Source organism: Euleptes europaea, chromosome 5, assembly GCF_029931775.1.
Source record: "Euleptes europaea isolate rEulEur1 chromosome 5, rEulEur1.hap1, whole genome shotgun sequence".
NCBI lineage: Eukaryota > Metazoa > Chordata > Lepidosauria > Squamata > Sphaerodactylidae > Euleptes > Euleptes europaea.
Window position 1 is genome coordinate 102,983,034 of NC_079316.1, and position 12,287 is coordinate 102,995,320.

The 12,287-nt window shown below is 44.6% G+C and overlaps 1 protein-coding gene across 2 annotated transcripts in view; it reads right to left on the reverse strand.

Moving 5' to 3' along the window:
* Nucleotides 1-2,178: 2,178 nt before the first annotated feature.
* Nucleotides 2,179-12,287, reverse strand: part of CDHR1 (cadherin related family member 1) — a 79,413-nt gene continuing 69,304 nt past the window's right edge. For both annotated transcript variants that reach the window (XM_056850114.1, XM_056850115.1), the window contains one exon: nucleotides 2,179-2,733. In XM_056850114.1, coding sequence (XP_056706092.1) covers nucleotides 2,179-2,733 — 555 coding nt within the window. The remainder of the gene's footprint in view (nucleotides 2,734-12,287) is intronic.

The following is a 12,287-nucleotide window of genomic DNA, read 5'->3' on the forward strand; positions in this document are numbered from 1 at the left end:
TATAGGTTTGGCTAAGGTCACCTAGTGAACTTCATAGAACTTCTACCCAGGTCTCCTCTGCCCAAAACCAGTTCTTTACATTCTACTCTACAATGGGTCCCTATAATGACTTTCAGCCCCCCAAGGCAGCTTGAAGATCCAGTGCTTTGTTGCACTGATCTTTCAGGCATTGGACATCTCTGGGAATGAGGAAAAGAGATGTGCTCGTTGAATGTTTCCACAGTAAGCTGTTAACTGAAGAAAAAAGCTGTATAATAAATACTAGGGTCCCTCTTCTTCCATCTCTTTACCATCTGTCAGCTTTCTTCACTCAATCCATGCAGAAGTGCTCCAACCAAAACTGGGCCAAAGGAATACCAATTGGCCAAACTAGGCTTCTTGTTTCTGAGAGAACAAGGAAGTGTTTGACTTGGGCGTTTGCATCATGTACTGGTGCAAATTATGCAATTCATTTGTGGGATCTGAGTGCACATACTTAAAAGTAAACTTCCTTAAAAAATCAAGTCTCCTCTTTCTAGTCCTGCTCACCTTTATTTGAGAGGTGCTGTGGCTCAGTGGTAGAGCATCTGGTTGGCATGCAGAAGGTCTCAGGTTCAATCCCTAGCATCCCCAGTTAAAAGAATCAGGTAGTAGGTGCTATGAAAGACCACATTCAACTGCGGAGAGCTGCTGCCAGTCTGAGTAGACAATAGTGACCCTTGAAGGACCAAGGGTCTGATTCAGTTACAGTATAAGGCTGCTGTGTGTGTTCATGTCTCTCTCTACCTCCTTTCTCTCTAAGCTACCTGAGATGCTGACTCTGGCTGCTCTTGCCAGCACACTTGCTGTGGTCACTACAGTGTTGCTTTATTTGCAAGCCAATGGACAGAACAGATCAGAGGGCCAATCCTGAACATGCTGGTGCCTTGCTGTATCCTCTTCCTGACTCCGCTTGACATTGCAGTTCTCAGATATCACCTGCCTTCCTCATATTCCACTTGGGCTTCTGCAATTTGCTTTGGGGGCTTCATTTTCTGGCCTTATCTACCAGTCTCATCCTCTTCCACATGTGGGTCCTCACTTCCATTCTTCTACTGCCCTTAGATCCACCATATATCACCTTAAGGCATAAACCTAGATTCTGCCTGTTAGACGAAGGACTGGATCTAGGGTTGCCAACCTCCAGGTGGCATCTGGAGATCTCCCGCTATTACAGTTGATCTCCAGGCAACCAAGATCAGTTCACTTGGAGAACATGGCTGCTTTGGAGAGTGGACTCTATGGCATTGTGCCCCACTGAGGTCCCTTTCTTCTCCTGGCTCCATCCCCAAATCTCCAGTAGTTTGCCAGCATTGATCTGGTAACCCTACCATAGGTTTCCCGGTCCCTCTTCACAACCTGCAGGAGGTTTTTGGGGTGAAGCCTGAGGAAGGCAGGGTTTGGGGAGGGGAGAAACTTCAATGCCATAGAGTCCAATTGCCAAAGCGGCCATTTTCTCCAGGGGAACTGATCTCTATCAGCTGGAGATAAGTTGTAATAGCAGGAGATCTCCAGCTAGTACCTGGAGGTTGGCAGCCCTACCCTACCCCCATCTTCCACTGGTGGCCAGGGGGAACTTGGTAACCCTAACTGGATCCCTGTGTTCTAGCTATGGGACAACAATTTCTGGACATAGACCTAGACCCACCAAATTTCAGTGACTATCGGGCCTAACAGATGCAGGGAGGGGATATCCTCAGGCCTCATTAGCTTCTTTCCTCATGTCTGGAGTCATCTGATGCATGACCAAAAGTTTTTAAAAAGTTCAGAGTGGCCTAAACAAACAAACTAACCGAAACCCCAGACCAAAACTTGGGAAATCCTTAAACACCTTGAACAGATCTGAATAAATCAGCACCAGAATAAACCTGAATCCGAATAAATCAGCATCTTAGCACAGAAACAGGCTTTGCATGAAGGATCTAGATAAGAGTTGTCACAAACCCGCATCACAAGAATATCATAATAGTATAAGTGAAACAATTCCACAGGGAAATAGGGTAAGCAACAGCAAGCAGTCCAAGAAAATGTAATGGAAATACTGTTATGAGGGCCCGCAACTGGAGCGGGGATGGGAAAGTAGTACAAAATACAAAAGAACAATCACACGATGCAATTGGAACGCCACCTGCACTCCGCCATGCAGCTTTTGGAGAGGCGCTAGATATGAGGGTGACCGGAGGCTGCGTTACTCTTTTCGAACCTTGACTTCAACTCGGACACCAGGGCGTTGTGGCCCATGCTAGCAGAGCCCTTTTTCTTCACGTGTTTGCTTTTGATCTTGGGGCTCAGAGATCCAGACACTGTGGGGACTCTCCAGTCGGGGAGGCTCATCTTGAACACAGGGGCGGGAGGCGGGACCGGAGCGGTCGGTGGCAAAGGGGGCAGCACCTGGAGCAAGTTGTTGTTGCTGTTCTCGTTCTGGAGGCTCTTGACGTCTTCTTGGGCACTGAACTTTTCGGAGAAGTTGGCCAAGCTCTTGAATTTCAGCCACTCCAGCCTGATTGTCCGGGGTTGATAGTTCTGCCTTCTTCTAATGATCCGTCGCACCGGCATGACTTTGTTAGACCTCTTATTGCGCCAGAACGTGGCGGTAGAGATCAAGATGGTGATCATCACCATCGTTGCTATGACACCAGCTAGAACTCCTAAGGCTTTCAAGGGGTTATCTTTTGTTTGCATCAAAAAGGGGCCCATGGGCCCTCTGTGAAGAGTCTGTAAAAGAGTACAAAGAGAACATGTGACTTACGTTGGGGAACAGACAGAGACTATAGTTTCATTTGTCCAAAATATGTAACAACCAGGGCTGACCAGCATCCCCAAATCATCTGAGATGGCACTTGAAATCTGGATTTAATACTGCAAAGATTAAAGACGAATCTTTGCAGCATCGCATTATAGCAATTGCCCTGGCTTGGATGGCCCAGGCTAGCCCAATCTCATTAGACCCCGGAAGCTAAACAGGGTTGGCCTTGGTTAGTATTTGGATGGGAGACCACCTAAGAACACCAGGGTTGCTATGCAGAGGCAAACCACCTCTGAACGTCTCTTGCCTTGAACTAGGGTTGCCAGCTCCGGCATGGGACATATCTGGAGATTTTGGGGATGGATCTTGAGGAGGGCGGGGTTTGAACAGGGTAGGAACTCCAATGCCATAGAGTCCAATTGCCAAAGCGGCCATTTTCTCCAGGTGAACGGATCTCTAGAGATATCCAGCTAATACCTGGAGGTTGGCCAACCTTGATCACCCAATGAAGGGTCACCGTAAGTCAGCTGCAATGGAGCTTTCCACCACTATAGTAATTAAATAGTTTGCCTCTCAGGATACTGCTCTAAAGATTCTGGATGACTCCTCTGTAAATATCTAATGTTTGTTAACTATTTACACGTGGAAGCCCTGGAATTTATAACCAAGGGCTTACTATAATCCAAACTTAAACTGATGTCAAAGTCATTCGCCTTAGACCAACTGGGAAGCACAGTTATGTGTGGAGGGGGCTCTGCGTTTGTAAATTATAGTTCCCAGGATTCTTTGGTGAAATCCCTCACAGTAAAACTGATATCAGGTAATATAATATGGTAGAAATAAAGCTTGATGATGTTACTTGCCCTTCATATTTGATTTCACAATCCAAAAAAAGTTAAAACAATATTTTCAGAGATAATGGCAGTAATAGGATTTCCCGCTCCGAGCCAATTACTGAACGATTAATGTCAACGATTAATTTTTTTGACACCTTTGAATCCATTTTTCAGTGGCAGAAACTGACCATGTTCCTTTGACTAGTACTCTTTTACAGACGTTATAAAACAAAACCACAAGCAAGCCAAAACTTGATGAAGAAGAAAAGTTGGTTTTTATGCCCCGCTTTTTCTCTACCTTTAAGGAGCCTCAAAGCGGCCTACAATCGCCTTCCCTTCCCATCCCCACAACAGGCACCTTGTGAGGTAGGTGGGGCTGAGAAAGTTCAGAGAGAACTGTGACTAGCCCAAGGTCACCCAGAGTCCACTGCTCTTAACCACTACACCACGCTGGCTCTCAACTTTGAGGTAACATCTCTGAGCTGGACAGGGAGGCTTGTGTATTCCTTTTATAAATCCCAAAAGTTAACTGAGAGGTGATGTTGTTTTTATTTATGGCATATTAAGGACAAATGAAGGAACAGTTGGTTTAGCAGTTTAGCACAAAGAGCGCCGTGGTCGTCGCCGTATAATTTTCCTGATTTTGCCCTGAGGGTGGAGCCGGGATTTTCTCACACTTCTCCAGAACACGATGGTGGAGATCATAAGGGTTACAGAAATGATGGAAAGAACGCCACTCATGCAAATCCCAAATATGGTCCATGGTTGCTTCCTCAGGTCTAAAACATATGTTTTTACCTTGGATTTGATCTGGAAATGTCAAAAACAAGACAATTGAGCAACCCATGAGCCACTATCATTAAGGGAACAAATGACCTCTTGTTGTTTTGGGAAATGAGGAGGGACCGGTTTAGCACCAACACAAGTAAAGCAATGGAGGAATTCAGCATTATATTAATTGTAAGTCACACCCAAACATTCAGGCTCGACAAATATCTGGAATATCCTGCATCAGTAAGAGGACTGAAGAATAGAGAACAGCAACCACTGGAGGTGTCTGAGAATGTTGTCAACTCCAGGTTGGGAAATTCCTGGAGATTTGGGAAGGGTGAAGTTTTGGGATTGGAGTAGGGTTGCCATCCTCCAGGTACTAGCTGGAGATCTCCTGCTATTACAACTGATCTGCAGCTGATAGAGATCAGTTCACCTGGAGAAAATGGCCGCTTTGGCGAAGGGACTCTATGGCATCAAAGTCCCTCCTCTCCCCAAACCCCACCGTCCTCAGGCTCCGCCCCCAAAATTTCCAGGTATTTCCCAACACGGAGCTGGCAACCCTAGATTGGAGGGCCCTCAGTGGGGTACAGTGCCATAGAGTCCACCCTCCAAATCATCTATTTTCTCCAGGGGAGCTGATCTCAGTAGTCTGGAGATCAGTTATTAACAGCAAGCGTTGGTCCCTGAGGAAGGCTTTGATATAAGCCGAAACAGATGGTTACCGGACACCTGTCGAAAGAACCTGCAACACTCCTCTTGGACAAAGTGATGAGCTACACATGCTACTATGCACAGTGTATTTTTTGAACAACCATAATTGTATTAATTTTTGTATTAATTTTTGTAATGGGCAAGTTTGCCTTTCTACAGAATCAATTATTTTCTCATGCAATAGTGGATATGATAAATTAATACCACTTGTATTTTTCGCATATCGTTGCTGTTTTTTGTTTGCCAAGTTATTGTCAGCACGCTAACTTTAGTTTGCTATATATCCTCCAGGTACTAGCTGGAGATCTCCTGCTATTACAACTGATCTGCAGCTGATAGAGATCAGTTCACCTGGAGAAAATGGCCGCTTTGGCCATCTATTTTCTCCAGGGGAGCTGATCTCAGTAGTCTGGAGATCAGTTGTAATTCCAGGAGAACTCCAGCTCCTATTTGGAGGTTAGTGACCCTAGCTGTAACCCTGCTCCCATTTCCAAATAGTGACAGGACAAAGCAGAGGTGGCCATCATCAAATCCATACATGGGAGATGTGTTCTCCAGCTCAGGGATCCACATGTCCATCTGGAAGAGGTGGAATCTGAAGTGTAGTAGGCAAGAGGACCTGCTCTGTTGTCTAGACAATGGTAAGGCTTTCAGGCTGCACCAATCCAGAGACATCAATCCAGCCCCTCAATGGGATGGTCTGTGGCTAGGGTGGCCAACCCCCAGGTGATGGCTGGAGATCTCCCGCTATTACAACAGATCTCTAGGCAACAGAGATCAGTTCCCCTGGAGAAAATGACTGCTTTGGCAATTGGACTCTATGGCATTGAAGTCCCTCCCCTCTCCAAACCCCACCCTCCTCAGGCTCCATCCCCAAAAGCTCCAGGTATTTCCCAACCTGGAGCTGGCAACCCTAGCTATGTCTCAGATTACAAGCCTCTGCTTGGCATGCAGAGGGACCCAGATTCGATCCCTGGCATCTTTAGGTAAAAGCATCCGGTAGTAGTGTGTTGTGAAAGACCTCTGCCTGAGACCATGGAGAGATGCCAGTCTGAATAGACAATACTGACCTGGATGGACCAAAGGTCTGATTCAGTATAAGGCAGCTGCATGTGTGTTCATGTGTATGTGTGACATCATACTTTCTGTCAGTCACAGGACCTGACATGAAATAACCCTCTTTAGATTACACAGTTCCAGTCTGCAAAAGGAGTCAACTGTGGGAGGGGCTATGGCTAAGTGGAAGAGCCTCTGCTTGGCATGCAAAAGGTCCCAGGTTCAATCCCCTGCATCTCCAGTTAAAGGGATTAGGCAGGTAGGTGATGTGAAAGACCCCTGCCTGAGACCATGGAGAGCCGCTGCCAGTCTGAGTAAACAACACTGACTTTGAAGGACTGAGAGTCTGATTCAGCATACGGCAGCTTCATGTATTCATGATCTGGAGCATTCTGACACACCATTCTTTTTTAACACAGTACCAAATGCTCTCTACTGCATTTCCTGCCGACTATCATGACTGAAGGATGATTTCCACCCAGTGCTAGTGAAGCAGAAGAGCGACTTTGCCTGGGCCCGGCATTCTGTTTTGACTGCGCTGCAACCCACGCAGAGCAGTTACACGTGCTTTATTTGCATGCCAGAGATCCGTAGCCCTTACAGATATGCTTGCTAACACATAACACGTAACTCCTTGGCACAGGCGGTACCACAGCTTATAAGAAATGCCAAGCTGGTGCCAATTCACATGGGGAAAACTCTTAGCTTTGCCAGTGTCGTGTTTCAATCAGGCCTGCAGGAAGAGGTAATTATGGGCAGATTATGCTCCCAGTCCAGGCCGATGGGAGTATTTGCCCATTGATCTAAATGCTGCTGAACCAAGCCTTCCTAGGAGTTTGGGATAAGATTATATGATTGATGCAAGAAAACATCCATCAGGATGGCCAGATCTACAAACTAAACAAAGACCAGTTTTGCTCCAGTTGGATGCAAGAAATAGACAAGAAATTATTAATCTTAGGCCTATCTAAGGATACCTTATTAAGTATGGGGAAAAGTCAATCTATATTAACCATCAAGAACTATATAAAAAATTAGATCACTCCAGCTCTATAATGCACTAGGAGGATTCCGGTTCCGGTCTGGGGAAGGAGGAAGCACGCTTCAGATAAGCTCCATACTCTAATTTATTAATTTACTCTTTTCGAGCATTTCAAAGAAATTTTAAGGACTGGGCTATTTTATTTCTTAGCTGAAGCCCTGCTTTGCATTTTAATTAAGCTGTCTTTGCGGAGGAGCCAGTGTTTTCGTTACAGTGTCTTTTTAAATTGCTTGATATATATACATTTACGCAACTTGCGGACCTTGCTACTCCCCCACCTAATAACTCATCTAAGAAGCTAAATTCCGTTAGGCTGTTGCCTCTGCCACTCGGAGCAAACTTTTTATTATTTACGACTACTTGCGGGGGTGTATCTGAGTTAAGAAAGCTTGGCATTTTACTCCCATTATAATTGCTGCTGCTGCTGTTTCCCAGACGAAACTGGGAGGCTAGGAGCCATGCCTGGAAAAAAAAGGAGCCGGGAAACAGCCTCGTGATTTGGAGGATGATTTTATATATCCTTCAAAAAAACAGACAGAAATGGAGAAGTACTTTACCTCTGCTGGAGAGAAAGAGGACTCACTCTTCAACATCCCTGTTTCTAATCGCTTTTCACCTTTGGGGGATGGTGTAGAGCAGGGGTGGGGAACCTTTTTCCTGCCAAGGGCCATTTGCACATTTATAACATCATTCAGGGGCCATACTAGGTGTAAATCTCCTGGTGGTGGGGGGAGGTTAGGGTTGCCAGGTCTCCAGCCATCTGGAGGTTGGCAACCCCAGGGGAGGCCACACAGAGAAGGCCTGCAGGGCGCCCCCGCTCCCCGCCTCCAGGCGGGAGGGCAGCCAGTGGTGGGCCCCACCAAACGAGGCACCAGGATGGCGCAGACCACAGTCGATTGGCAAGGGAGGTAGGGAGGAAGGAAAACAGAAAAAGAGGAAAAGGGAGGGAGGGAGAAAGAGAGAGAAAGAGAGAAAGGGAGACAGAAATGGAGGGGGAGAAAGAAAGAAAAGGATGGAGGGAAAGAAAGAAAAGGACGGAGGGAGACAAAGAAAGAGACAGAAAAAGAGGGAGAAAGAGAGGGAGAGAAAGGAGAAAGAGTGACAGAAAAAGAGGAAGAAAAGAGAGAAAAGCCTCCCCCCCCCACACACACACCCGAGCACGCCGGCCCCACACCACTGGGCCCCAGTCTCCCCACTTCCCCCGCCCACACATACACACCCGGCGGCACATGGAGCCCCGCACAACCAGACCCCAGTCTCCATGTTCTCCCCTCCACAGAGTCCACAAAAGCCCCCCTCCAGAAGCCCGATCGGCTCCCACATGCATGCTCAACAGCCGACAGGCAGCGAGAGGGGCTTACAATGTGCCGCGGTGTTCCTGCACGCCACGGCTGTAGGGGGCAGCCTTGGGGGAAGCATCCCTCCCCTCTCCTCTCGCCGACCAACAGCCGACAGTTGGTGAGAGGAGGTCCAAATGGTGCCACAGTGTCCCTATAAGCCGTGGCCCCAGGAACACCCTCAGGGAGGGGCGCCCTGTGCCCCGCCTCCGCAGCAGGGCCCCAGAGCTCCCGAGGGCCACAAAAAATGTCCTCGGGAGCCGCATACGGCCCCCGGGCCTGAGGTTCCCCATCCCTGGTGTAGAGGAAGACTGGGAGGATGTGGTGCAAAAAGAGAACCTAAATTCAAACTCTAATCTAGGCTCTTTGTCTCCAACTGTAATCACTGATGAAGACACCAACAATGGTTGCAGCAGTTTAAAAGACTATGCTAAATTAACTGATGCCACGGTGGCACATATTTTTGAATCTTTGAGAGGAACTGAACTCTGTCTTACCAAGCTTAATCAAACAGTTGAAAGCTTAACTGAAAAAGTCCACGCTAAAAAAGTTGACAGATATCCCTCTAAGAGGGTCTTAAACATACAACATCCTACTGCAGCTGTTACTAAGGGAATTCATCTACAAGGAGACCTACAACCGGAAAAAGATGTAACTCAAGAACCCTGAGGCAGATATGTGCACCTAAGACTAATTCCTCAAAAGGTCTGCCTGTCTATTTATCCATACAGAGGCCAAATGCCTTTATGGATCTCTAAAGCAAAGGCCATAAATCACTTAAGAACAATTCTTGGCGACTTTAATTTATCAATCAACCTCTCAGCCATAGAACAGATAAACAATTCCTATCAGACACAAAGAGTCATCCTCTCCTTTAAGGACTCTAACCTTCCCTCATTGCTCTTAAAACAGAAAGCCCGGCTACAAGCTAAGGGGATTTTCCCTTCAAGGGTATTTATTAATGAAGAAATATTACCCCTAATCTCCAGAAATCCTTTGGACAAACTAACTAAGGACTCTGATGAGCCATCTGAGCAAAGCATTATGGAGACTCAAAACCAAGATCTAATCTCCTGGGATGAGGAGCCAGAACAACATCAGCTAAACACAGAAACTTCCATCTTTGACATCTCTTTGGAGGAAAATTTGCTCAACTCATATGTGAACCTCTCACCCAAAGTACAATGGAAGATCACCAATAGACTGGACTCCCTAAGAACAAAACTGATAAAAATGAATGATTTTCTTACATCACAAGCTCCACTAAATGAGGATTATGCTGAGACTTCTTCTTGTTCCAAAAATCCATGTAAATATTCTAATACTGTCATAAGCAAGAAACAGTCCTCTGAGCATCCTCTACTCCCAAGCTCTGCAGAAATACTTTCCAGCACAAATATTGGTTTATTACTGGAAGGGGCAAACGATATAATGGCCCTTTCAAATATAAATGCCAATGAAGCACTTAAAACCCGAAATGGAAGCATTTTTAATGACTCAAATAAACTACTAGATACGATAACTGAGACGAACTGACTAGCAACATAGCATCACCTTACGGAAATTAGTCTCATATCATGGAATATAGCTGGGTGGAAAAGTAAATGCACAGACAAGGATTTTATGAAGTATTTATGTTTTTTTGACTGTATTTTATTGCAAGAAACTTGGACAGAGAGCAACTTAAATGTTGCGGTTTTAAAAATTTTCAATTTGCCAGCGTTTAGAACTCATCTTAAAGGTCGTTGTAAAGCCGGACTGGCCATATTGGTTAAATCTGACTTACAATGTAAAATTTCACCTCTAAATTCTTGTATGCCTATAGCTATGGCACTAAGAATGCTAATACACAACCTATCTATAATTCTCATGAATGTTTACCTCCCCCCTGTAACAATAGAGAAAGACTTAATTACAAATTGGGGAAAGTTAGATGAGTTCACATGCTCACTTTTAAAAAAATTTCCAAATGCACATTTTATTGTCATGGGTGATTTTAACGCTAAAATCGGTGCAAATAATCAGAACATAATCTCAAAATTAGGCTATGATGATGATGACCCACTTCCTATACCAGTGTTGCTTCAACGTACTTCAAAGGACTCTGTCCTCAACCGATCAGGATGCAAACTTTTTGAATATTGTATTGCTCATAATATGGCTGTCTTAAATGGTCTTGCTCAGTTGGCTGAATCTGATGGGTTTACCTTTATTACACGTGGTAATAGAAGTGTCCTTGACTATAGTCTATGTTCTTTTGACCTTATTGATAGGATTAAGTGGTTCAAGATTGATCCGGGAACTGAGAGTGACCACCTCCCCTTGAAAATGATGATATATGGAAAACCAAAACATAAAAGAACCCATCCTATAAGTCAAAATCTAGAATCTGAGGAGGGGGATATATTAAAAAGAGTCAGATGGTCCTTAATTGCAAAAAAAGAATTTAACTCCCTGTTTGATTCAGAACTGATGACTAATCTAAATTCACAATTGGCCAACGCTTGCTCCCATGAGGAAATCATGGCAATCTACTCACAAATAATTTCACTTTGCAGTGCCAAAGCAAAACCCTTAAGCACGCATAATATTAGACCTTCCTCTTGGTTCGATCACGAGTGTCGAAAAGCCAAGAATATCTTGAGGACACTCACAGGACCCTAATGAATTAAACAAATATTTTAATCATAAGAAAAGTTATCAAGAAATGGTCTGTAATAAGAAAATATCTTTTTTTCAAGATAAATGGGACCAATTACACGTAGCTGTTAAATCCAATAATAGCAAACTTTTCTGGAGAATTGTTTCGGACAAGATGGGTAAAAATTTAGGGAACCCAGAATCTTCAATATCTCCAGAAACATGGATTAATTATTTCACTACCTTATTTTCAGGTTATAAAACTCCAACTATTAACATAAATGACTCTCTTGAGTTGCAGTTACCTCCTTGGCCCCCTGTCAATTCAGAAGAAATAGTAAAATTAATCAATGGTTTAAAGGCAGGCAAAGCTCCGGGCCCAGATGGCCTCCCAGCGGAAATTTTCATAAAAAATAAAAACTGGTGGGCGCAACCCTTAGCCAAGGTGTTTACTACTATTGACCATTATGGTGTTGTGCCAGATTCTTGGCTTAATTCAATAATTATTCCTATTCACAAAAAAGGTGATGCTGACCTTCCAGAAAACTTCCGCTTGATTAGTCTTCTTAACACTCTAGGCAAACTATACGGCAAACATCTGGAGCTGCGACTGGTAGAGTGGGTAAGGACTAAAGATATTGTAGGACCGGAGCAGATTGGCTTTTCTAGCAATAAGTCCACCATTGATCACTGTTTAATGTTATCACACTTGGCTGAAAAGTACTCCAAACTAGGGGGAAAAAACTATATGTTGCTTTTATTGACTTAAAGGGAGCCTTTGACTCTATCTCAAGAGAACATCTATGGATCAAACTAGTGTCCCTTGGAATAGATCTCCGGCTCCTATTTCTTATTAAAAAACTTTATACCAATACCTTTTGCCAAGTTAAAAACTCTGATAAGGGAGGATTAACAACCAAAATCCCGGTTTCCAAGGGTGTCAAACAAGGATGTGTATTAGGCCCTCTCTTGTTTAACTTGTTCCTAAGTGACCTGCCACAAAGTCTTAAATCCATCAATGGTCATCCTCCTAAATTAGGAGATCTTGCAGTTCCACTGCTACTATATGCTGATGATACGGTCATCCTATCCTATACAAGGATTGGCCTCCAAAGATATCTAAATAC